Consider the following 25,182-nt stretch of genomic DNA (forward strand, 5'->3'; position numbering starts at 1 on the left):
ACCGCGGGTAAACCGGGTTTTCGAGAACCGGGGCCGAGCCCTATGCTCGACTGCGTACGCCGGTGCGGAAGGGCTTCTCTGCGTAGAAGCCCAGTGCTGCAACAAGCAGCACAGCACCCATTCCTAATACAATACAATACAATTTGACCATAATCTTCACTACATCGGAGACCAGTTGCTGCCTGAGTGGCAGCAGTGCACCTTAATTACCATTACCATTTGACCATAAAAAATGTTGAGCCAAACGCAGCTACAATTCTATAAAGACAACGGGTACCTCTTGTTGGATGAGGTGTACACGACAGCCGAAATCGACGAATGTTCTTTAGAATATGATGAGATTTTCGCACTGAAAAAGAATTCGGAACTAGAGGCTACATGGAGAGGCGATTGGAAGGATGAAGCGTCGGTAATTTTTCTCGGCAGTCTTAATTAGACAACTTATAACCAAGTTTCGTCTGATAATTTCAGACACAGCAACACAGTTTTTTCCATCCACAGTCTCCAAAATCATGCTGCAATTTTTACTAGGATGCTTTTGAAAGACAGATGAGAGAACTGAAATAATAATAGACTGATTACCATCGGGTACAGGTTCAGCATTTCCTATGCACCAAGTTAGCTTCATATAATTGAATATTATTTGTGTGAGGAATGTATCAATTTTCCCAAAATAGGATTATCAGTATTTTCCTTACAAGAAGGATACTTTGGTAGCTGTTTTTATCCACTTGGATGACACAAGTATGGAAAATGGTGGATTAGCTGTTTATCCTGGTTCTCATCACCTTGGTCCATTAGAAGACAGAGGCAACATTCCTGGTAAATTTGATGTTAAATATTGCTATGGATTGTCATATCAAATTGGACTACTTAACCTATATTTGCTGTGCTCCATCAAAATTCTTAGGCTGGCATTATGTCGATCAAGTGAGTAAAAAGCTTTTCCGTGTATCATGTTTTTTTTTGTTTTTTGTACGACGTTTTTTCAAAGTATAATGAAAACTGATGCTTCTTTGTATCCAAGGATAAGTTTCCGATCGAGAAAGCAACGCCAGTTAACGCAAAGCGAGGTGAGGTTTTTCACAAAAGTTAGCCAGCAAACGTATTTTATTTAAACTTACATGATCAAGGGCAAGTCGTCATTTTTTCGTATCTACTTGTACATGGCAGCTATCCCAACACGTCTGATAGCGTTCGACGAATGCTGCTCTTTCAGGTAAAAAGGTCGTTTAAATTGGAAGAAGAATTGCTTTTACCTTTCGTAACAATTTAGATGATGTCAGCTCACGACGAAAAACTTAGGGAAACCCATCGCTCCCCATGCCAAGGAATGGTTCTGAGTGGAAGAAATCCGCATGCAGAAGCCAACATAAAAAAACGGCACGAAGAATGCTGAGTGCAGTGTAATCGTGGAGTATACTTGTTAGATTTGTATTATATTATTAATTTTGGGTCTTGCGAAATGAATTACAAATTTATTTAAAAAAAAAAACGTACCTGTACGTCTCCGAAAATATGTACAGTGGTCTAAATAAAAGACCGTGGCCCAATTTTGTCACAAATGGGGGAATCACCGACAAATAGCTGGACATTTTTTATAGTTAATTTTAGAACTCTTAATCACGAATGCTGCACGCGAACTGGAACAAGTGGTGTACCAATCAAGAGCCAAAAGAATTGCCAATTATTAAAGGCCATCGTAAATTTAAGGGATGCCCGTTGTTGCACGTAACTTGTAGTATCATGGAGGGAGAATGGCAGCTTCTGATGGCGGAGAACTGTCCATTGAGAGGAAACACTTTTTTTTACACAGAGTTTCGAAAAACAAGTTGTTGAATCGAATAGGTAAACCAATGCGGGTTTAGCTGTGAAAGCCAATTATGGATGCATTGGTGAAGTGAGGCAATATTTCCATGAGTCGAATGAAACGAGTTTGTCATCAAGAAAAGCTTGATTACATTCATAATATGAACGGTAGCCGGTCGCCGATTAGAAGAAAGCAAGTCCACGGCTGTGGTATCAAAACTTCCTAGCGATTTCCAACAATTTTCAAGGCGTTCTGCCAAGATATCCGAATCGGACGGAGAGACAACATGTTGCCTGGTGCAATGCTTAATAAATTGACAGAAGAGCACTGAGTGCGCTAATGGTTCTCGAAACACATCGCTGTCACCTGTTTCGAAGGTCTGGCTCTCATCTTCCGGTTGCTCTTCTTCTTCCAGAACCATATCAAACAGCAAGAGAAGCACTCTCATCGTATAAGTAGAGCCAATTTTGTCGATTAGATATTCCAAGGCTTTCACTATGGCGACGGAGGGTTGACTCCAATATCCGGTGTCGAAATCCCCGACGACTGCAGCTGCTGCTGTTCGTATGTGTTCTTCATCATCGATAAGGCAACGTAAGAGACAAGCCCACAAGTTCAATAAAATTGAACCATGTTCTGTGGAGGCGGCTAGACTTCCGTTGATTTTCAACAATTCAACGCACCTTGCAATAGATTCGACAACCATCTGGCGAAACGGGAATGTCGATGACACAGATTCTACCAAATATTCGCTCCATTCCATCATAAGATCAAGGTCGTCGGAATGACTTGGGCATATGATTCGACCTGCGGCACCCAAGGCTGTGCAACGGAAAGTATCGTCAGTTGTTTCTCGGTAGAGTTGAAGCATTCGTTCGAACTGTTTCTTGTTATATTCTCCAATGCGACCAATGAGCGCTAATGCTTTGATCCGACATTCTATCGCCTCTTCTTTGTTTGCAATCATATAATGCAGCGTGGGCCATAGGCAAGCTGGTAAAGCGGTGGCTGTGTCTAAGAATTCCAGCCTTTGTAAAACCTCCAATCTGACTTCGCTAAGCGGATGCTTTAGCAACTCAGCGTACGCGGGATGAGAGAAGACGTTGCTAGGTATACCGATTCCTGCAAACTTCTGGTAGGCAAGTGGGTAAAAAGGTTTGTTTTGAAATATTTGATTGCGGCAGTGAAGCTCTCTCAAACACGTGTCAGCCACAACATCCTTGATAGACGTTTCAGAATCAATAACGAGTCTGAGAATTTCGACGGCTTCATAGCGGATGAGGTAGCAACAACTGCATAGCAGTGAAACCAATTTTTCAATCTTGTCGTTTAATGTTCCGAACACCATATCACGTGCTTCAGTCCACTGTGGCAAGTCTTTGACGAAATAGTGAATCTGAATCGATACAATAAAAATCATTTATGAAAAGGTAAAGAACAAACGTAAAAAGATCAATGCTCTGAACGAATATTGCCCTTACCTGTAATAACGTTCCGTGAAGTTTGTTATGCAACGCACAATTCTGAAGGGAATCCAAGAGTTCTGGAAGCAAACGACAGTAGGCGGTTGAAGTCAACAAAGGTGTGAGAGCTTGTGCTGCCAATTGTCTCGTTTTCAGGACGGGTGAAGCTCCACAGGCACGAACTAAAGGAATAAACGGTTCCAACTGGAAAGCTGAATCTGAAAATTCGCAGACCGGTGGATGAAGCCTCCCCAGCAACACCAACATTGGGAACAATGAAGGGTGAAGATGAATTCCACCATTTTCGATATCAGAAACACAAATACGTAGACGATCCAGTAGAAATGGATACAGTGACGGGTATAGTTGAAAGAAGACGCGGCCCGTAAGACTATTCTTTTTCTGGAAATCATTTTTGGATTTCGGGACGCCAAAAATGCGAGTCATTAAAGCACTGAACAACAGCGTAGACGAATTTCGTTCCTAGGTTTGTAAAACGCATTAAATTTGCATTGCAAGCACAAGAAATTATTGATAATTACCGGCCAATCTGGGGCCTCAAAACCTGTTACGGATAAAATCAATCCACGTGCAACGTACGGCCCAATCACTTGGTTTAGGCGTGATTCCCGATAAAGATTGCGCAGAATATTAAGAGCATGGATTCGACACTCGTTAGATACCCCATTACTTGCTATCTCAAGAAGAGATTCAATGGTATTTTTAAACAGCTCTCCGCTTCCCATTTCTACTTCCGGCGACAGGATGGCCTACAGGAAAAATCAAAACCTGCCATTTACTGGAGTCTACACTCCATTTAAAGAACACCAATCTACCTGGAAAATAAATGGTAAACCTGCTGAACGACGCGTTGCGCATAATTTGACTGCCGATTCATTATCCTTTAGATCATGAACGATATCCAGGAGCCAGGAAGTAGGACAATTATGAATTTCTGGTTTCGAACTCCTAGAAATGAGAGCATAATCAATTTAAAAACCAAACCATGTTAAAGTAAATAGGAAATACCTCCATAGAGCGTAACAGAGTTGCGAAAACCCACAGTAGACTTGCTCGAACGCCCCACGATGTTTTGTTTCGAGTAACAGTAGTTTGAGATGTAGACCTAACTTAAGGATCACGTCGTCTTCTATCAATCGAAAATCGCTTTCAAGCATCCAGGCTGATACTTGACCAAATAGGAGAGCCACCTATTCCAACAAATGATTGGATTCGTTCATGAATGATGGGGGCATTAAGCCTTACCTCTTTGACAGTGCGCCAAGCGGACACAAGCAGCGTCTGTGCGTTCAGATTCGGTGACGGTAAATCCGAAGAATCTGTTTAATCAGTTAAACATTAGCATTTGAAGAAAGTAATCAACGAGAAAAAAAGTTGTAATACAACCAGGAAGAAATCCTTCAGGAGAGTCGCAGGTAACGACCGGTGAAGCAATAGCACTCGCAACAAAACACATTTCTATGACAGATGAAAGAATGGACGCCCACGATTCATTTTTCATTTCCTCCGACCTGAAAAAAAAAAATTACACCAGAAATTTAAATCGTGCTTCCCTAGACTCGTTTTCATTCATATGCTCCTACCTCGATTGCTGATCGCTTAATAAGAGCCGGACTGACGAGAGCACTCCGTAAATGGGAGCATCAATGGCCAGTCGGCCCAAATTTTTCTGGGCCGCATCCAGTTGATCTTTCAATATCTCAATTAATTCGTTAACCAAGATGAATGTGTTTCTTGTTTTCAGCGACCACTCGCTCCTAAAACAAGGAAATTCGAAATATACATTACATTAGTACAACACAAACATCGCTGTAACGAAGGCATACTTTCACTCTCGCCCACCCACGTATAAAAGGTAAACAAAACTGACATAGGAAGTGACGGGGGAGGGGAGGGAAATGTATAAGCCAACTAATATAGTTATCGTAGGTCCGAAAGCTAGATGATTGGTCCTTAAAGACGGTTTACAATTCCTCGGCACATGTTGAAGAAAGCGTGGTGAAATACGAACATTGTCTATATTGATTTTTTTAAATAAAGAAAAAAACGAAACTGCAGAGACTGATAGTAAAATTATGTACGGAATAGTTTGCTCTGCTGTCCAAACCCGAATGCAAAGTGCATTTCGGCAATATCTCATTTCTACCGGTCCAGAATCTACTGTTTCGAGAACATTTTTTTCGAGAAATCACTAACGCGATGGACGGTTTTTTAAGAGAATTCGATATTCTTATCACCACGAGGGGGGAAACCCCTTGGTATTGCATTACAACAAATCAGTCATCTTAGTTCCTCAGGCAAACCAATGTGCCAACATCCCACTAGCAGGAGGTTGAGTTTTTAATTAAAATAGAAACAACGTCTTACAGGACATTGACAAATTAAAATAGGTTTACGGACGAGAAGACTTTCCTCAAACATTTCAGTTCAATCCCCCCGTTGGGGCTTAAGTACTACATCCTAACCAAAGTAGACTTGACCAGGCTACCTGGTGTGATAACGCTTTACGGTTCTGTAAATATAATACGTGTAGGTCAGTGCAACCCAATTCAGCCTAAACCTACATAAATAACGGGCGTCTGCTGAAAGGGAAAATTCTATGCAATGTTCTTGATCTTGTCTCGCTGGGTACAAGCGCATTTGAAAACTCAATAAATTGCCTGCCATCCCCCCCCCCCCAAAAAAAAAGTATAATGTTAAATAAAAAGGATATCTGGGATTCCTTTGTATGTCTAACCTTTGACTTGATATTCATATCAAGTCTTGTTTACTACGTGGTAAATTTTTAAAGGCTGGGCAAATTTCGAATACAATCTGCAGATTCAATTGAATGTACGTCAAATACGGTGTTAATGACAGAGAGACAATTTTCTAAAACTTGTTACCACATCATTCAATTGTTCAATTTTTGGAAACTATTTGGGACAAAGCCATTATCAAATGGTATGAACAGCAAAATCTGCGTTAGGTTTCGTAACCAGTCCTGAAAGGGTTTAGACAACTAAATGGGCATTTTAAAACAAGCCATGAAATAAATTTTCTAGCTCATCCTAATGAACAAGTTTCCTTGGAGAAGTCTACAAGAAAGAGACACTATTCAACGTTTTTGATTAAACAAAGAAAACAAAAACGTGGGAACGCATATAGAAACATGCGATCTATAAACACACGTATAGGTGTAGGTGTGACAATGGAGAAACCTGCGCATCGAGAAAGATACAAGTGCGCTTAATCGTCGAGTTCTCCTACAAAAGTAGCTCCGACAAGAGAAAGGTCTTCATTCCGATTCCAACCGGCTTCCCCTGACACGAAGGATCAGCCTTTGGCCTTTCAGAATGTATCACTTTCTTTTCAAAAGATGTCTGATGGTATTCATTTTATTCAGTTTAGCTGTCGCCACGCAAGGAGATTCGCCAACCCTCTTGTATTCCCCAACGGAAGAGAAACCAGCCAACAGACCCACTTCGTCCACTGAAGTTCACCCTGACCCTAACAATTACTCTAACCACTTTGGTCATTGGATCACAACCCGAAGCAACACCCGATTGGTAAGATCGCTTGCAAACGCAGGATTGCGTCGATCCTGTGATACCATGGCCTACCACGTGGACAGCCAAATCGGACAGCAAGCCTCTTGCCCATTCGACTGGATGGAAAACTACGAAGCCCGGCGGATACCCAGACGTATCGTCGAACAGGTGTGCCGCAGTTGCAGAGCGTGTGGTTTCAATCACCAATGCGTTCAGCTCAAGGTACGCACTGAAGTTTTCTTCCGCGACACGGGCGAGTACGGGCACCAATTTGTGCGTGCCGGATGCGTATGCATGCCGCAAGAGATCGGATCTACAGCCAACCCATACGACGTTGAAATTTAGAAAAAGCCAAGCGGTGAAAGACAAGAACGATGAAGATCTCTACTTAGTCCAAACATTCATTTTTGATTTGAAAGGCAATTATTTAAAAGCTTCTCTTAAACGCTTTAACTGTCAAACCTCACGCAGTAAATAAATCTATGTGATACACGGCGAACCGTTCAATACAAGTATATGTTATATGTGCAACTTCAACGAGAATGGTGTTAATTGGCTCTTACCTAGATCGTACTTCTTCTTCTCTGTAGAACTTTAGATGAATAAGCCAACGGAAAAAGAAGTTAGCAGCTACTGTATCAGCTGATCGAAGACTTTGACTCAGAGCTGAACTCGATGTCCAGTAAAAGCTTATCAATTCGTAACCTTTGGGGTCCTAGTAAAGAGGACATCAAGAGTTAACATTGTTCGAAAATTTGCATTGTATGCTGCTTACCTGGGTGATGACAGTGATCATAGCAGGGGACTGCAAAAGCTCTAATGCAAGTTCCTTGTTGACATCGTAAGAATCGAAAAAACAGTCGACGAGCGATGAAATGGCAGGTAGGCCAAGACTAGAACTTATGTTTAGGCCTTTAGAGTTGGACTCCAATCCTATTGTTTCCTGAATCAATTTAAGGAACTGTAATGAAAGGAAGCGGCGAGCAAAACTCGAACCAGGTCCCAAATCCTTTAGACATTTGTTAATGAACCAGGACACGAAATTCCGGTAATAGGTCACGATGGTATCGTTACGGCCAATAAGAGGGACACCACCATTGCGCAATTTGAATAGAAACTAAAAAAATTGGCAAAAACATTTTAGACAATTTCCATACGAGTCCATGCGAAATGAACAAAGGCCACCTTTTTTACGTAGGAGCAGAATTGTTGGCGGAAAGCAGCATTATGGTTAACCATATTTCTCGAGATGAATTGGCGAACCCATTTCATTTCCAGCTGTGAATACAACTGGGAAGTTTTCGGTCCTTCGACGATAACGCCGAATGCATTTAATCTTAGCTGAAAATATTCAACGCTCCTTTACTATTTGCCAAAGATAGAATTTATATCAAAAATACCTTTTCATCTTTGTGTTCCAAAGCCTGTTCTAGTACGTCCATGTTGACGAGACTGTTCCAAAGATTTTCATCCGGAGCGTCACCATTGGTGGAAAGGAAGCCAAGCTTTCTACATGCAAGCAAAGCCGTTATGTATACAGCAAGGCGTGACGAACGGTCCACTTGGCACCAGATTTCGACATTGTAGATAGTCTTAGGATATTGCTTCAATAAGTCAACTAATGAACTTTCAAAACTCTGTCCGTTAGGGTGTTTTTCTATCGCACTCAGTAGAGGGTACAGCCAACGTCTCATCCATTCGTCAGTGTGTTCCGTATTCTTTGACATCAACAGGTTGAATACCTCTCTGACCTACATATAAAAACATAAAATTTACTATCTCCCAAGTACACAAGAAAATAAGGATTAGATGAGAGCTCACCTGACTAGAAAGATCGACATCTGTGGCAACATGGAGGAGCTCTTCGACCAGGTTGTGTTCGGCACTAATGAGGAACGAAATGAGCTCAGTTTTAGCAAGACAGGCAAGTGCCATGTATTTTGATTTCTTGAAACGTGACATTCCTAAAATGGTGCTCAAAATCCGGCTTACGTCACCTTTAAAGCGGAAAAGATAATCGAAAATTGGCAAGGCTTCTTGAAATTTTAATTCGGCCATACTTTGAAGAAGAAGGTAGATTTTCACATTATAATGGAATGCTTCTTTGGACGTGTGGCGTACAACATCAACTTGATGTTCGAGACCGTTTAGGATCAATTCCAAGAGCCGATCACGTGCTCTGTTCCACTCAACTTGCAGCGACGTTGCTTGATGGGTTGCTAAACATTCGTAACATTTTCGCTGCCATTGTTCCATTAGGCGAGCCGTCAGCAGAGCTAATCCTGTTTCGTTAAATCTAAGGGAATAATTAATGAAACAAATTATTAAAACATTTCAGGATGCATTGAACGTTAAGAATGATGTAAATAATTACCCGTCACTAGAATTCAAAAGGAAAGGAAGAATAACACCACCTAGAATAGTACCATTTAATTGTTGTTCTCCTAGTAATTCTCTCATTTCCAAGCTGGTGAGTAGGGCAATTGAGAGATTCAGTCTGATTGACACAGTATTTTCTAGGGATACCAACACGCTATGAATGTGGTCTTCTTCAGCTGTTATTTTCTCAATTATACATTTTATTCCATTCTCTTGTTGCCTCAACAAGAGAACGAGAATTTTAGAGCAGTTCCCCTGAACCTCCAATGGGATTCCTTTCAGGTTAAGGACTGATATGATAGAATTTAGAAGTTGATGGCTTTGTTCTTCAATACTGGTCATTTCTATCTGCTTAAAGACAGACAGTAGGGTTCTTGACAATGAATGGATGTTGGCATGTAGCTTAGCAATTTCAGTTGTTAACTTGGAACAGTGGACTTCAGTGTAGAGATGATTAAGCAAAGTGGCAAAGAAACTCAAAACAAAGGTAATATTTTGAACTATCACTTTGCTTCCAAAATCTGACTGAAGTAGGGCTGCTACAAGTTCAACACCATTCATTTCAAACATTTTTTCCAGCATAAGAGAAGACACAGTCCCAAGATCAGCATCAGGTAACTTTCTGATGAGTCCATTGATTGAAGATTTGATGTTATGATTAGAATGGCAATAATAGAGACCACCCACTACAATCTCAAGCAACAAAGGCCATAAATCAGATGAAGCATATTTCATAAGATTTTGTGTTATCTGCATCAGAATGTATCAGCAAGAAATTCAGAAAAAGATTTCATCATAAATTACCTTTTTTAAAATATCCAAATGTTTTCTGGAAAGTGGATTCAGCAATTCATTAATACAATTAATAAAATCATCTGCTTCACACTTGTTACCATTGCTGGTAGGACTTCCATCTATGATACAAAGGGAACATTGGGTGAATTCATCAAGGAAAAATCCGATGCCGCAATGAACATACTCAATTTTCCAGAGACATTTTCAACTACGTGTGCAGGTAGACAGATAACTGGTTCCTTTTTCAGAGCCGAAATATTAACGTTTTCCATGACTTTTTGAACAGAGAAACACGTGCTCAACTTTGTTGTCATCACTCCGTCGTCTGCCAACTCTTGCTTAGAAATCCCACTAGATGTCACTGAACGCAAGTGTAAATCGAAGTGAAAGAAAGTGGAAAGTAGGCTAATAGCTAAAGAAGTTGATGAAATATGCCGATAAGGGAATTGCCGGTCATTTCACGAAAAACACACACATATCGAGAAAAAAAAGAGAAAGTAGCCGTTTAACGAATACGAAGAGGATTTTCTAGCGAAAAAATATACGTGATAGCATCGTTCTCCTTTAGGTCGTAAAAAAAATTGCAGTCAAAACTAGCCCATCTGAAAAACATTGAAGTAAAAAATAAGGTAGTGATTAGCTGTTTCGATAACCTTAGATAGTGACCCTGGAGACAAGCCGGTTATAGTTCACCTCGAAAACAATTGGCAAAGAGAATTTTTATCCACACGTAAAAATTGTCAGAGACAGGTTTATTATGGTTTTTTGCCGCTTGTCTGTCTACCGACTTCATTGGTTGGCCTTCATTTTGTTGTTGTTGCGAATCGTGTGATTCCCCCCTCTCATTTTTTTTAAATTTTCTGCGGATATGAAACTAGGAAATATCAAGACCCGGAAATACCTCGCTAATAAAAAGAATAAATAAATAAAGAGGGTATTCTGAATGTGGGTGTGGGCGCTTCTATCGAGTCCAAACGGATAAGACGCCTGGACACGGATATAGTATGTTCTATGTCGTTCCACTTGACTGGCCATTTCAGGCCGGGAAATGGGAAGAGGAAACGAGGTGATGAGGTTACTCATATCAGAACTAAAGAAAAAAGAATACAGACATCTAGAGCCGTAGAATCTCCTCTCTCTGCTTTTCTCCGATAGATGACCTCAATCTAATTGCGACTGCCGTTCCCCTTTTAAAGGTAAAGGATATATAAATACATATATATATATATTCCAGATGTAGGACCAGGACGTTTCTGGTGTTGTATACGCAAGTTGGTAGTTGGCATCGTCAGAACACACTCCTGTATAGGACCACCACCACCTTTTGAATGCTGATGAGCCCCCCTTCACTTGGATGCAACCCCCATCTTCTTCGTCTTGGACTTTCTAGCAGCCAGCGATATAATACCGATGAAAAATAACAACAAAAGGAAAAAACGATTTCAAAATGTGCTTTAGTGGGTCAATCTGGTCTTATTTTCTTCTTCTCTCTTTGTACTTTTGAGGGCACAAACATTCACGTACATACACGAAAGATTGAATGAAAATGTTTGCCCCTCCTTTTCGTCCAATCACGTGCATGTCGTTTTCGTTTCCCTGATTCCGTGCTTTGGGAGTAGAAGTTTTCCACAACCACATCTCATTACTCACTTGGCGTGTGGTAATAAAAGGTCTACATGGATTTCCCGGAAAAAGATGCAGAACATAGTTGCAAAAGCTGCTGCTAGATGGCATTAAAATTTTAACGGCGCGCTACTAGCGCAGTGAAAAAACGACATTTTTATGCAATGCACGCAACAGCATATAATACAATACAATGCAGGCATGCAGCAAAGAAGAATAGTAAACAACAACGCGAGCAAAACGAAGAAAGAAAAAATGTGTAATAAAAATCCGCGGGTGCCGGTTTTCCATTTTCTTTTGGGAGGAAGCAGTGGGCGTTGCATGGTCGACGTGAAGGTCACGCACAGGCAGCTGGAACGCTGTACGTTCTCTGCTAGTAACACACACGTCGTATACGCACAAAACGAGGGAGATTTTAGGAGGAGTTGTGAACGCTTTTGGACGACGAGAAAAAGAAAAAGAAAAAAAGAAAAACAAGAAATAGCTCTTTTAGCTTGTGACTCTGTTCCAAGGAGAAATGCTCTTGTTTTTGTTTGTTTTTTTTTCTTTTTTTTTTAAATCAATGTTGACCGAAAACGCCCAGGATCCCCGCCTCTTATTTTTCCTTAAAAAGTAGTGGGTGATAATGCGTGATGTCCTCCAACATCCGCCCCCCCCCCCTCTTTTAGTATTATTAAATGTAATGAGCTACTGCTGTTGGTCGCGATAGGGCACAATTGCAACAAACTAAACAAAAAAAGGGGGAATTCACTTTTAATTTGTATTGTCCATTGGAAACATTTCACCAAGAGATAGAGAAATCCTCAAGAGCAGAAAAGGAATCTTAAACACGGAAAGACCTTGAGCAGAAAAGAACGTTTTTTAGTGTCTCGTTTTGGAGCGTGCGGGAGTCCCGATAATACACACGGTACGTCCGCAGTATTGTGTAATGGTTAGACTGAATAGACGTTCTCCTATACCACTGAGCGTGATGATGGCAGACATTTCATGGTCATCGATATTCAAACAGTTTCCGCATCTCCAAAAGTTTGAACATGTGCATTAGTGAAAGTAACTATAATGTATCTGACGTCATTGTGGACTTATTGACTAGTTAAACGTGATCGAAACCAATTTGGCAAATATGCCAGAGCAAAAAAATAATAATAAAACTTGGTTAAATTTAGATGGGGGTAAAAAGAACAAAGAAACTATTGAAAGTTTTGTTCCATTTTAAACACAAGTCACCCCACTCTGAGTTTTCAGTATCACATTACACACAAACTTGGTGCTTTGTAGATGGCCCCCTCGACGTTTGTACCAAGAAAACATACACTTTTCCTCCAGTGTTGATGTATTTAGAAATAAGGTCAAACTCTGCGTGGGAAGTTTTTTGGTCCCTAACAGCAGTCCCCCCCTAAAAAAAAAATGTTTTTAAATAGATTGTTCTGACAAATACCCCCCCATCTCCATAAAGTTTTATTTTGGACACGATACATGAGTTCTAATTAGCAATTGTCTTTAGTTTTTAATAATGAGAGGGCGTGTGCACTTGTTTCAGGGTCTGCGATTTATCAACAACGTATCAAACATAATTGGAATACGAATCAAATAAAAGAGGCCATAGTATATCGTGTAGCGGTTGCTGTGTCAGTTTCTTGCTTTTCTATTAAATTCTTTTATGTCTTTCTATTCGGATGGTAGTAACTGAAGAACGGCCTTGGATTGCAGTCTCTAGAATCTCGGGAGCGGGAAGATGGCGGTGAAGAACCAAGTCCCGAGGCCATCCGATATTCCCGCTCTCTTGACATACAGACACACACGCCCAGTTTGTGTTTAGTTTGTACGTATATATTTATACCAGCAACGGAAAAGCCGCCATTTTTTCAAGGATATTCCGTTGAAATATGCGAACAATCGTCCATGTTTGACGTCGGAATTATTCAGGAAGCGTTTTTTGTTCTTTAACAATAAAACAGTTTGCTTTTCGTTTTCTATGGGCACCGTATGACAAGACGAGCTGAAAGAGGATCAACTTCCTGCTCAAGATTGCCCTGTACATAATATAGATGGCGTAATGGGGAGGACACGAAGGTATAAACCAGCAGCATATTATAAAAGTGTAACGCCAAGGTTCTTCCGCCCCGTGAGCCACAGCCCTTCCGCATCATCTCTCCCTTTTTCGTGATATTACAATATTTTTTATTAAAAGAATATTATTATTTTTTTGCCGTTCTCCTTTCTCTCTTTTTACGTATCTTCTGCTCACCACCACTTGATCACACACAATCAAGGCCAATTGCTGGACTTGCATCCAACAATTGATCCACTTGATGTCCTCATACACACACAAGATCCAATATCCGGTCGCGTGTTCTATGCCCGTATATATTCATATTAAAACAACCTTGATTGACTGATTTAGTACTTTTTTTTTTTTAAACGACTTCATCTTCTTTTTTAGAAAAATTTTACAACATCGCCAAACAGCTGAAAGCGGAGCGATAAAGTCTTTTTCAATTAATGGTGGCCTAGTTTAAAGTCATTGCACTCGTCGTTACTCGATTAAAAATTTTATTTAAAAAATATTGCGTGCAAACGCTCTCCCCCCCCTTACACCAGCTGAACTGACTTAACAAAACTTTTACAATCTTCTATATTTAAAGAGACAAAAACGAACATTTTTGTTTTGTTCGTTCTGGAGAAGATAATGTCAGTTTTTCCCTCTACCCCAACTCCAATATTTTCAGTTAAAAAAAAAAAAAAAAAAGAGGGTGTGGAGATAACAAGTGTGTCCGGTACGTGACTGGCCTCAACACGTGGTCTCCACCCTCTTTTTTCTCCCCCCCCCCCTATCAACAGACACACAACCCCAACTGTTTATCCTTTAGTCAATAGACAAATCTATCTGTACACTATACTTTTCCTACCAACAAAAAATGAAAAACCTATTGGCGAAAAATATGTGTTTCAACGATAAACACTTGTTTCAAAGCCATTTGGTTATCTTTTGGCCTTATAGCCCTTGCTTCAATGGGATAAGTCATTTGAAACTGGGCGTCGAATGAAATGTGATCAAGCCGAGAGTCGAGTCCGATAGTCGGACGACGTCGACCTGTGTTGCAATGTGAACCTTTCGGTGTGTGTTGCAACGATTCCAATTGGCCGTTCACAACTTTACAAGCCACAACTTGTAGAGCACAGGATTTGTGCTGGACGGACAGATTTCCTTCGTGGCTGCAGAAGCAGAAAACGTTTCCAATGTCTCTTGTTTAATAGACATATAATGCGATCCTGCTGCAAGTCTCATTAAACATTTAACATCTTTTTAAACGCTTTTCTAACATTATGTGAACGTCGTGAAAAAAGGGGCTCCTAAATTAGAAACAAGATTGTTTGAACTGAAAAAAGATTTCGATCGTGTAGTCACATAACAATCAGATCTCATCAAATGCGTACCAACGCGTCCTTCACAATTCGAGTTGGCCGTGTCTGCGTTCCAGATGGCCGAGACACACACACACACACACATACAAAATGGAGGAAAAAAAAAAAAGGGGTTATCTTATTGACGTGATCAGATGCGTTTTCTAGCCAAACTGTTTGCCGTGGTTTTATTTTCTTTTACTTCCACGTATTTTCATTTACTTTTTATTTAAACACACCAACATTTCCAAACGACTAGCAGACATCTGTCAATGATTTTCTCGGTGTTGTGCGTATGTGGTGATAAAATATCATGGCTGTTTGGGGGGAAAGAGAAGAGCCGCGATCGAGATGGCCCGTTTGAATCTTGACCCTTGACCACAAGTTGATAAGAGAAACTGGTGTAAAAAATGAGATATACCCCTCTTTTAAAAATACGCTGTTCAGGAACGAGAAGAGCGATAAGACGAATGTTGTGTGCGCACTTGAAACCGAAAAGTAGTCGACAACAGAAAAAACTTGAATTTTAAAAAGGAGAGAGAAAAAACTAGCAAACAATGGGTGGGACGTGGCTGTTCAAACCGGTACAGACTCGTCGGGACACGCGCAGGACCCCATGGCACACCACCTTTAAGTTTTGTTAACTAACGCGGGCCATCAAACAGCTGGAGGCAGTGAAAGCCTTGAATCCTACAAATGTATTTTTTTCAGGTCAGAGTTCAATGAAATAAGACTAAGTCAATTTTATTTTTAAAATATTATAAACCCTTGTATTGTTTTTCTTTTTTTTCAGCTTTTTCTTTTTAATTGTTGCTTATGTCTGGAGAGAAAAATAAATTCATCGAGCCGTATCGTTAAACGCGAGACATGCAAAAAAAAAAAAAATACTAAAACAAAGAAAACACGAAATTTCGAGTGGTCCGTTTCCATGGAAACAATCGTACACAAATCGCACATACATTAGGCAAATTCCTCCGATTAATCAATTGATATATTAATAAGGAGAGAGATGATAAAATGGATGGGGAACCGAAAAAAAATTATATAATAAAGAGAATGCGACGATTTAAAAAAACGTCAGCCCGAGAGAAAAAAATATTGTAATTGAATGGGTTGTCCAAAATTCTTTAATTGATAAAAAAAAAATGAATATTAGCAGTAGAAAACGAGCAGATCGATGAGGGGAACCAATGAAGAGAGGAAGACACGAAAAAATTTCTGGAAGGAAAAATAAATCTTATGTTGTTTTTTTTTTTTTTTTTTCTTACATGAAAAAGTCCCGTTAATTATTAACTTACGCTCCCTGACTAAATGAATAAGAATAAAAGAGAAAATAATGAAAGTGTGTAGTAAAGAAAAAAAAAAGATAGAAAATACCTCATATAAATAAACTGCATAAATAACATAAGTCCTACTACGACGATGAAAATGGGGGGGAATTACACGCGCTTTTTTGGTCCGGGTGGTGGGGCGGTTTGGGGGGGAGGAGGGTTGAACAATTTTTTCTTCTTCTTGATATAAAAAAAACAAAAACAAACATAACTTACGACACACCCTTGAAAAAAAAAACACGAAAAATTGGGGAAGGGCCAGGGAAGTCAAAAATCTTTTGCATGTTTTGGTCTGATTTTTCTTGAAAAAAAAAAATTAAACAAAAAGGAAAAACTGAATCAATTTTCTATCACAGTGGCATCGAAAATATATAAGGCCACACACACACGCTCTCAACGCGCACCCACGCACTTCCGGATTCTCTTTTCAAGTGTAAATACCTCAGGAAGATGGAAAAAAAAAATAATAATAAATTGATTAGTAAATAGCTTGCGGTTGTTGATACGCTAATTCCCCATGTCCTTTCATAATATTTTGAAATGACCGTGTTCAATCTTCGTTCAAAGTCTCGGAAATGCGGCTGAAAATGGGCAGCCGGAGAGCACGTGAAGTATCCATCGGGCTGGATATGGATGGAGGAGGGCTAGAGCCACCGCTGCTACTAGCCAGACTCAATGAATCCAAATCGGAAGCCAACGAGCCCACCGGAGACGGTGAATCCAATTCCGGAATAAATTTGCTGCTTCCCGTAGAAACAATTGGACGTTTCAAATTATTATTATTATTATTGTTGTTGTTGTTGTTATTGTTGTTCATAAATCCAGACGAGTAAGTGTTGCCTTTGGCGGATGAAAAAAGCGGCGATACGAAATCGTTCGATGCGCCAAAAAGGAATGCGGACGCATTTCCCAATCCAGACGAAGACGGAGGGCCCATGGGCGAAAACGGATTACCCGGAAACATGTCGTCCGAAAAGAAAGTGCTCATCGAAGTCGGCGACTCGCTCAACGACGACGGAGGAGACGGAGAATCAGCAGTCGATCCATTGCCGCACATGCCGACTCCGCCAGCCGGAAGCGTAAATTTACCACGATGAACGTGCTGATTCTTGACGGCCGGCGGCGGAGGCGAATTATTGCGAGCTTCTTCGGCATTATGAACGAAATGGCAACGCGGGCCATAAGGGCAAAAGCCAATGGTATGGAAAGTGCGACACAATTCCGTCTTGTATTTCGGATGACGAATGAGACTGCGAAGTTCGTGAAATCCGTGCGCAAATTGGCACTTGTCGCCATATTTGCACGTGCCATTCTCTTCGTAAGGTCGACATAGTTCCGTCTTGTAGCGACTGGAATTCGATTGTTGTTGATTCTGTTGTTGCTGTTGAGCCAATTGCTGCGATCGATCGACCACCGGCTCGCTGTGGCTCCTGTCCAGTTTGCGGTGACCACGATGCAATTGCATCATCAACGATGAAGGATTGTGTTGTTGCAATTGATTGGTCAACAGAGACGATAACGATGATAGCGAATCAGCTCCAAACAAGCTGCCCTCATCAGAATCTGGGCTGCCTGGAGGATTAGAACGGCGACGACTCAATGGCCTGTGAGCGCCAACAGCTTTCGGGTCAATTTGATGATTCATGTTGTTGGTCTGTTTCATTTCAAAAAAACAAGACAGAAAAATGGCGATAAATATACAGGCATGTTTTTAATCATAAATCCTTGGACACTACAAGGTCTTTCCCGATAATGTTTGTGTTCCAAAAAAATTATAAATCTGCAAACACATCGAGGTCATGCTCATCGAATTCCGGGTAGACCAAGTTTTCTCCAGTTTTCAAACACCCACCCTCCCCAAAGAAAAATTAAAGGCAAGGAAAACTTACGGATGACGCATCTACAGAACGAGTTGGTTGTGGAACAAAGCTCACTGGCACGGAATAACTACGGGATAAAGTGGAAGGCATTTCGAGAGAGATTAAAAGGAATGTGTTTCAATTATCCGGCGAGTGAAGCACAACACGTCCAGCACGGAAGCTGGAAAGCGACTGAAGAATGGAAAGAGCTCTAACGTCCGTCCAATTCTTTTTCCAAGTCAGAGTTAGAAAGTATACGGAAGAAGAAGAAGCCCAGGTGGAAATTGCGCGACTCCCCTCTACTGGAGAAAGAAAGAGGGCGGAGTGGACGATAGACATCCTCCTCTCTCTCGAAAGCAACAAGTAGGTCAGTAGGCCTCCCTTCCTCATTTTCCCTTTGTCCAACATTTTCTCTTTTTCGTCTCTCTCCCTACAGCTAGTAGAAAGTTGACTTAATTGAATCAACGAAAATAAAAAAAAATAAAAAAGAAAGAAAAGATGATCCGCACGCGAAAGTGTCGCAATGGCTTCCTTCATACACGTGCACCCCGTGCCCGGAAGTTTTACCTCACTTCGCCTTGAATCATCACGTGGACGATTGGATAAAGAGAAAAAAAAAGAAAAATGGACGACACATAGTTCAAAAATGAATTACGAAAAAACTATCCCCTCGACGACAAAAAAACTTATCCGTCTGATGTGGCGCAAGTCTCGACAGATAAAAAGAAACCAGGGAGACTATTTTCTTTTGTAGTACGAATGGAAAAATATAGACACAAGAGCCGGTTCAAGAGTGGGTCTCGGTTGCAGGTAGGTCACCAGGTTAGTGGTTGAAAAAACCGGTGAAAGACGAAACAGAATTCCCTCTCAACTTTCTCCTCGTCATCTCTTTTCTCTCTCTTGGCACTATGACATTAACTATTCAACACACATGCATCGACTTTTCTTTAAAAAAATAAAATAAAAAGATAATCATCAAAAACTGGACGGGAGGGGTTGAAACAAAAATCTATCATGGCCGCTGGTCACGAACGACCTTGATTTGCTGTGAATCATAGAAAATTGGGGGAACGGGTAGGGGAAAACAAACTAAAATAATCCTTTACCTGATAATCGTTAAGTGATCTCGCTAATGCCGACATCTTTTTCCGCGTCGAAAATCCACACAAATTGTTGTTCGAGGGGGCACCGTTGGGGTAAATGTATGAGAAACTGTTGCGATGGGTTTAAAAATCCAATTTCGGACTGCTAGTCTCAAACAGACGAGACGTAATAATGCAAACGCACCGACAGAAAAAAGTGTGGCAAGTGAGAGTGAAGAAGACTGGCGTACGAATGATAGGAAAAGAACCCACTGGCCCAGTCTTTATGGTGTCCTACAGTTGGATAGTACAGTGCTGCTACCGCCGCTTTACTCTGTCTCTCTGTGGTTTCTGTCTACACTCGGTGAATATCGCCCTCCAAAGTCCTTGAAAAACAAAAAAATTAAAACAAGGAAACTACCCAATGAGAGAAGGCTCAGGAGGCGGGACGGATCTGACGTCACGCTACCCGACTGTGACGAAAGCGAAAGTTTCAAACACCAGGGCGGCGCTGCTCATCACTTCCCCGTTTCTCCCGCGCAGTTGCCTTCACACTTAACGTACCGCCCCGATGGCGATCGAAAGCACACGACAACTAGAAACACGAGGAGCTGGAAAAAAAAAAACGCTTCAACGCTAAAGCAACTAAAAACGTGATTTCTGTACCACGAACAACGAAAATTCAATAAGCCATCAGGAAGCTATATGGCTGGTATGCTCCATGAGCCAACTTACAAGATGGACGTCAGTCACGTGGACTCTGTTTAATAGATTATCATAGACGAGAGTTAAAACCAAAAAAAGAAGAGATATATGAAAAAGTCTGGCCGTTTCCGGTACAAAGGAGATTGTTCGTTATCGACGTTGTTTGTTTCTTTTCATTTCTTCTTTGCATAGTTTTCTCGTTGGTTTTAATTGGGGAGAACTAGAGTTTTCAAATTTCGACATAACGTCGTTTTACGTCGTTTTTTTTTAACCCAATCCCCAAATGAAAACGTTTTCAGCTAATGTGACCTTGCCCACAGGTCAATGTTAGTACATTTTTCAAAGATAAGCTTTAGTTGATAATAGCAAGTAAGTTTGTATATCTTTTTTTTTTTTTTTTTAATTTTCAGTCATTGGAGAAGATGTGAGTTTTTCCATGGTGGCGCCGGACGGTCAGCGTACTTTGATCTTTTCCCAGCTCAGCTGCTTTTTCTTTTTTTTTTTTCTTTTCAAAAATAATTAATAGAAAACAAGACTTGGAGAAAAGAAGAAGAAAATGTACTGAGGCGGGTGAGAGTCGTCGTCGTTAGGCAGAGAGAGTTGTGGGCTTCTTTCTCCTCTCTTTTTCTCAAGAAAGTTCTTGTTTTCTATTTCAAAAAGAGGAAAATGATGGGCTTTCTGGGCTTCTTCATTTTGTGTTCATTTTTTTAATCCATTCTCTCTCCTTTGAGACATGAATTACATGACGTCATGCAGAGGCACCTGTTGCCCATTCGGCCGCCATGATGTGCCTCGATGACGTCACCCAACAATGTTGTTTACAATAGATTTTTTTGAATAATTCATGATTCAACACTAGTGGTAAACAAAATCCCCCACATTTCGCCATTTTGAATATCGTCCGGAAACTGAGTCAACGAATCATTTCATTCGTTTTTTTCCCCCATAAAGTATGCATTGATTAACATACAGCAAAACAGCCTATCTAAACACAAAGAGCACGCTTTCCCTTTTGTCGTTCGGGAAAAGAACAAATTTGCTTTTTATTTTCCCGCCCCATATTCTTCCTGTAACTTTCTCCAATAAGCCTCATGAGGAAAACGAAACAATTTTCGTTCAAAAGCTTTTACTTAGCAACGACAAGGGCCCGCATTATTGTTTTCTGCTTGTGCATGTGTGTGTTTTTTGTTCTCCATTTGTTTGGTTGCTGCTTTGAATCGATCCCGGAAGTTCTTTCGATTTTCATTATACGGCGTTATGGCGGCCAGACGGAAGTTTTTTGGCTCAAGCGTCAGATGGCCTTGAATTCAAGAGAAAAACGATGCAAGTTTGCGTTTCCTTTTTTTTCTGTTTGCAACCTCGTCTCGTGTGTGTTGATTCCTGGACTTGTGCCCTCTCTTTTATTTCAAAACAACCTTGGCCATTTGTACTTTTCGCACAAGACTTTTTCAATTCCGTTTGATGTAATGGTAGATGTCTAGGTGATTTCCTGTCAACGAATTAACGTCTGTCAAAGCTTTCTCCCCCTGGGAAATGTAGGTTAGATGCCACAGAGAAAGAAACTGTTCGTAATAATGGCTGACAACTTCTTTCTTTCGGTTACACGCAGTGCCATGGTTGTGTGTGAAGAGTCTCTTCCCAAAACAAACTTGAAACTATACCTGGAGGAGGGCAAACGCTGCTGCGTTGCCACTTTGATGTATACTTGGCGCCTAGCTAAAAACGATGCACTTTCTCCGACCTAAATTTTTTTCTTTTTCGATTTTTCCGCCTCCAGGCCATTTACATGAGAGGGAAAAAAAATCTCGAATCGAAAACATTATTTTACCTGAAAAACGATGGGAAGAAACAACGAAACAGGGGGGGAAAGTTTTATGATCATTGAGTATTGTATAATATCGCCATCAGCTACAGGCCATGCTACTACGAGGCTATTATACCCTTTTTAACGTAAAATAATGAAACATCCGGCTCGTTATTTCATTCACCCTCTCTCTCGGTTGTTGACGGTAATTTGACGCAATCAAGGAATTAACAAGAAACCCAAGGAGTGATGAACGCACTGAGTCGCCAGCGTGAGTCACGCGGGATAAAAAAATTTTCGGCATGAGTTTTTATTTTGTATATAATTTTTTAAAAGAACAAAACTGACAAAAGGTAAAAAAAAAAAAACTACCGCCTGAAGAGTGAAAATGAAGAAATGGAATTTTTGTTGCGGTTGGAGGCGACAGTGGTTTGTTGTTTCATTTTTCTGTCGGGAGAGAAAAGAAAGACCATAACAAAAACGGAGAAAGTCGTGAAAGTGCTGGAGAGAGCGGGCTTTTTCCTTTTTGCCCGTTTTTGTTGACCGAATTGCTACAATGAGATTCAATCTGTTTAAAACTGGTTTGCACCATAACAGCATATAAGATTAGCTCGATTTTTTCTTTCCCCTGCTATAAACGATGACTTTGATGAGCTAGTTTCTCCAACTGGTTCTCTTCTCTCTTTCAGATTTGTGACTAGACTGTTTATAGAGGTAGAAAACGTCTCAGCTCTTCTTGTTGGTGGAAACAAAAAATAGAAAGTTCTTTTTTTTATATAGTATTCCTCATTCGTTTTTATACATACATGTTAATGACGTCCAGCATCCGGTCCCCATTTGCTTTTGCAACTGTTATCCCTCGACCATGCGACGCATTTATGTGTGTGGGGGGGATAGCACTAACGCCAACTAGGCGCCACTTCTACAAACATATTTTTCAGTCGCGAAATAGCTACAACTTTTTTGGCACTCGATTATTTGTTGATGTTGACTTAGTTGCCAACTTACAGCATGAATAGAAAATATTACAAATTTTTCGACAGGGAAAATAGTCGGTGAATATTCGCCATCTAGCGATAACAAACAAATGAACAATGTCAATAATCATCTAGAAATTCAAACGCCATCTAGAGACAATAACCGAGATACTAAATGCCATATAGGGAGAATACCATCTAGCGAGATTGTTTGAAGATTAAACGTCATCTACGGAGATTATCTCAACTAGCAGCAACTAACAGTAGCGCCATCTAACCGTAAACTATTTATAAAAGCAAAGGCTTCTGTTTAGTTTTTAAGTCAGATTAGGGTGCTAAATAAAACGTTTCTTTTCGTATTATGTATACATTGGCTGTTACTAGAAATGCGATTCTAGTTAAGTACCCTGGAAGTCTCTTTGCGAAGTATGTCCTAATGCGTTGCAAACGGGATAATTTAAGAATCAATATTTTCCATTTCAACGAGATTATCATCTAAAATCCATAACACGATCGCAAGTCCTTTGTTGGTTACCTGCATCATCTACGTTTTTTGAATATCTTTTACAGTTTAAAAATTAAAGATTTGTTAATATTTGACCTATTTGGTACAATATTGGCAAGCCGTCCAATTACCTTTACAGGTTACTTGATGTGTTTAGGGGTTGTGTAGCTTCTTGAAATGACTTTTTTACTTCGAAAATTGGCCCTTTTAAGTTTTGATTGGGTCGAATATAGCTCTGCTTTTTTTTTTGCTAAATCTCTTATCTGACAGAACCAACAGGTCTTTCATAACATTATAACATATTTGAAAATAGAAATAGAGAAGCATTAGTGATGCAATTAAAAATATTGAAACATTTATAGACAGTTTTACCTGGCTAGTGCCCCATGGAATACATTAGATTTAGGAAGTCGGTTAGATAGTGGAATTTAATTCGTATTCACACATCACACTCGACACCTGATGCTTGCTTCGAAATCGCCGGAACCATTGTAGCTAACTTAAATAAAGGGAAAATTACTTCAAAAGAAAATTGTACATAAACCTACATGTTAAGAATGATTCGTTCTTTTTGGCTGACCCAGACGTATAAGAAAAAATCCTATAAACTGTATTCGCAATGATCCAGGCTTCAATGTGGAAACCATTTTATCAACGGTATGACCATAGTAGAAGAGGGGTATGACTTTCGTTCTTTTCCAAACTATCGAATATAAGACAAGGTAGTAGTTGCGAGAGGTTTTCTATAAAATAAGGAAATTTACTTTCTCCGATACTTAAACTCTGCTTAAATGAACAGGTGCCAGGAAGAGACAAAATTTGTTAACTGATTGCGGTTACGGCAATGCTGTTCAAGTGTTCTCAGCTGTCATCATGTCAACAATAACAAAGATAAGACATTTAAAATAACAAAATATTGGATACAAGTAGTGATTGAGAATATGGCTGAAAAAAAGTCGACTTCAAACCAAACATGGACAAAAGTTCTATACCAACGCAGCACCTATCCGGATAATTACACTGATCCCCAAATTTTTGGAAGAAATAAAACGTAACGTGCATTTTAAACCTGTAGACTCACGAACGGCTGTGTTGAAATCGACTAGAATATCTACGCAGATCAGCGTAACAGTTATTTTTTGGGCGGTTTTCCTCCAACTCAAGGAAGGCAATGGATCTTGGGAGCTGACATATGGAATGTTTTCTTGCCTAATAGTTGCTGCCTATGTAGTGTCCTTCCGCTTTAACAACATCTTACCTGTCCTAAAAAATGTTCTCCTTTTCATAGCTGTTGGGTATGGTTGTACACCTGTACTCAAAACCTTGACAGATACAATTAGTACAGATTCCATCTATGCAATGAGTGTAGTTCTTATGTTAGTGCACATTGGTTTTCATCAATACGGCATGGGTGGAGTATGTGTCTCTCCTTATATTTCCCTCAATGCAGCCATTTGTGGAGCAATATGCCTTGCATCACGACTCCAAGAAACAAGACATGCCTTTGCACTGTTGGCTTTGGCTGTGCAGGCATTTGCTTTATTCCCAGAATTGTATGAAGCCCTTAATTATACTCCAATTGCTTTCACAATTTTAACTGTTGGTGCCTTCTTCTGTATGGTTTCTATTTCTATTGTTTCAGCATCACTATTTCTTGTCTCCATATTTTGTGTAAACATAATTTTCCCATTGTGCTTTGTTTGGGCCCAACAGTATAAAAACAATATATATGGTCCATGGGATGAGGCCATGGTTTTCAACAGATGAAAGCATAAATTGTAACTTACCAACAATTTGTAATAAAAAAAATTTGTGAAGGTAAAGGATTCCATGATGTTCTAAATCTTATTTAGCAGCTACTCTTGCAGTCAGCTCATTACAAATGAATTTCTT

The 25,182-nt window shown here is 40.1% G+C and overlaps 4 protein-coding genes across 6 annotated transcripts; 2 read left to right on the plus strand and 2 right to left on the minus strand.

Annotated features, from left to right (window-relative positions):
* The first annotated feature begins 63 nt into the window (after positions 1-63).
* LOC116916757 (probable alpha-ketoglutarate-dependent hypophosphite dioxygenase) lies at positions 64-1,586 on the plus strand. The gene is made up of 7 exons (XM_045169275.1): positions 64-433; positions 579-617; positions 678-822; positions 911-930; positions 1,028-1,073; positions 1,134-1,219; positions 1,277-1,586. Exons 1-7 carry the CDS (start codon positions 233-235, stop codon positions 1,397-1,399), a joined length of 660 nt encoding a protein of 219 aa, XP_045025210.1. The 5' UTR covers positions 64-232; the 3' UTR covers positions 1,400-1,586.
* Positions 977-10,467, minus strand: LOC116916618 (thyroid adenoma-associated protein homolog). Of its 2 annotated transcripts, XM_032921883.2 has the most exons (19): positions 10,183-10,323; positions 10,097-10,117; positions 10,008-10,032; positions 9,199-9,953; positions 8,885-9,120; positions 8,646-8,821; positions 8,225-8,575; positions 8,010-8,165; positions 7,600-7,941; positions 7,388-7,539; positions 4,878-5,051; positions 4,681-4,805; positions 4,540-4,613; positions 4,303-4,484; positions 4,110-4,242; positions 3,816-4,043; positions 3,292-3,756; positions 1,501-3,206; positions 977-1,422 (listed from the first exon to the last, which is right to left on the minus strand). In XM_032921883.2, the coding sequence occupies exons 4-18, from the start codon at positions 9,936-9,938 to the stop codon at positions 1,809-1,811; spliced, it is 4,932 nt and encodes a 1,643-aa protein (XP_032777774.2). In that variant the 5' UTR covers positions 9,939-9,953; positions 10,008-10,032; positions 10,097-10,117; positions 10,183-10,323; the 3' UTR covers positions 977-1,422; positions 1,501-1,808. The 2 variants fall into 2 exon arrangements, with proteins under 2 accessions (XP_032777774.2, XP_032777773.2); XM_032921882.2 differs by having other exon boundaries at positions 10,008-10,117; positions 10,183-10,467.
* Positions 10,468-15,818: 5,351 nt separating this feature from the next.
* LOC116916725 (mRNA decay activator protein ZFP36L1) lies at positions 15,819-19,652 on the minus strand. Of its 2 annotated transcripts, none has more exons than XM_045169837.1 (2): positions 19,323-19,652; positions 15,819-18,011 (listed from the first exon to the last, which is right to left on the minus strand). In XM_045169837.1, the coding sequence occupies exons 1-2, from the start codon at positions 19,356-19,358 to the stop codon at positions 16,908-16,910; spliced, it is 1,140 nt and encodes a 379-aa protein (XP_045025772.1). In that variant the 5' UTR covers positions 19,359-19,652; the 3' UTR covers positions 15,819-16,907. The 2 variants fall into 2 exon arrangements, with proteins under 2 accessions (XP_045025772.1, XP_045025771.1); XM_045169836.1 differs by lacking the exon at positions 19,323-19,652 and adding an exon at positions 18,247-18,761.
* A 928-nt stretch (positions 19,653-20,580) lies between these two features.
* LOC116916755 (phosphatidylinositol N-acetylglucosaminyltransferase subunit C) lies at positions 20,581-25,112 on the plus strand. Its single transcript, XM_045169848.1, is given in 3 exon segments — positions 20,581-23,946; positions 24,089-24,314; positions 24,316-25,112. Coding segments are annotated over 2 exon segments (825 nt in total). The 5' UTR covers positions 20,581-23,946; positions 24,089-24,230; the 3' UTR covers positions 25,057-25,112.
* Positions 25,113-25,182: the final 70 nt, after the last annotated feature.

This window comes from Daphnia magna, linkage group LG2 (genome assembly GCF_020631705.1).
Source record: "Daphnia magna isolate NIES linkage group LG2, ASM2063170v1.1, whole genome shotgun sequence".
In the NCBI taxonomy this organism is placed as follows: Eukaryota; Metazoa; Arthropoda; class Branchiopoda; order Diplostraca; family Daphniidae; genus Daphnia; species Daphnia magna.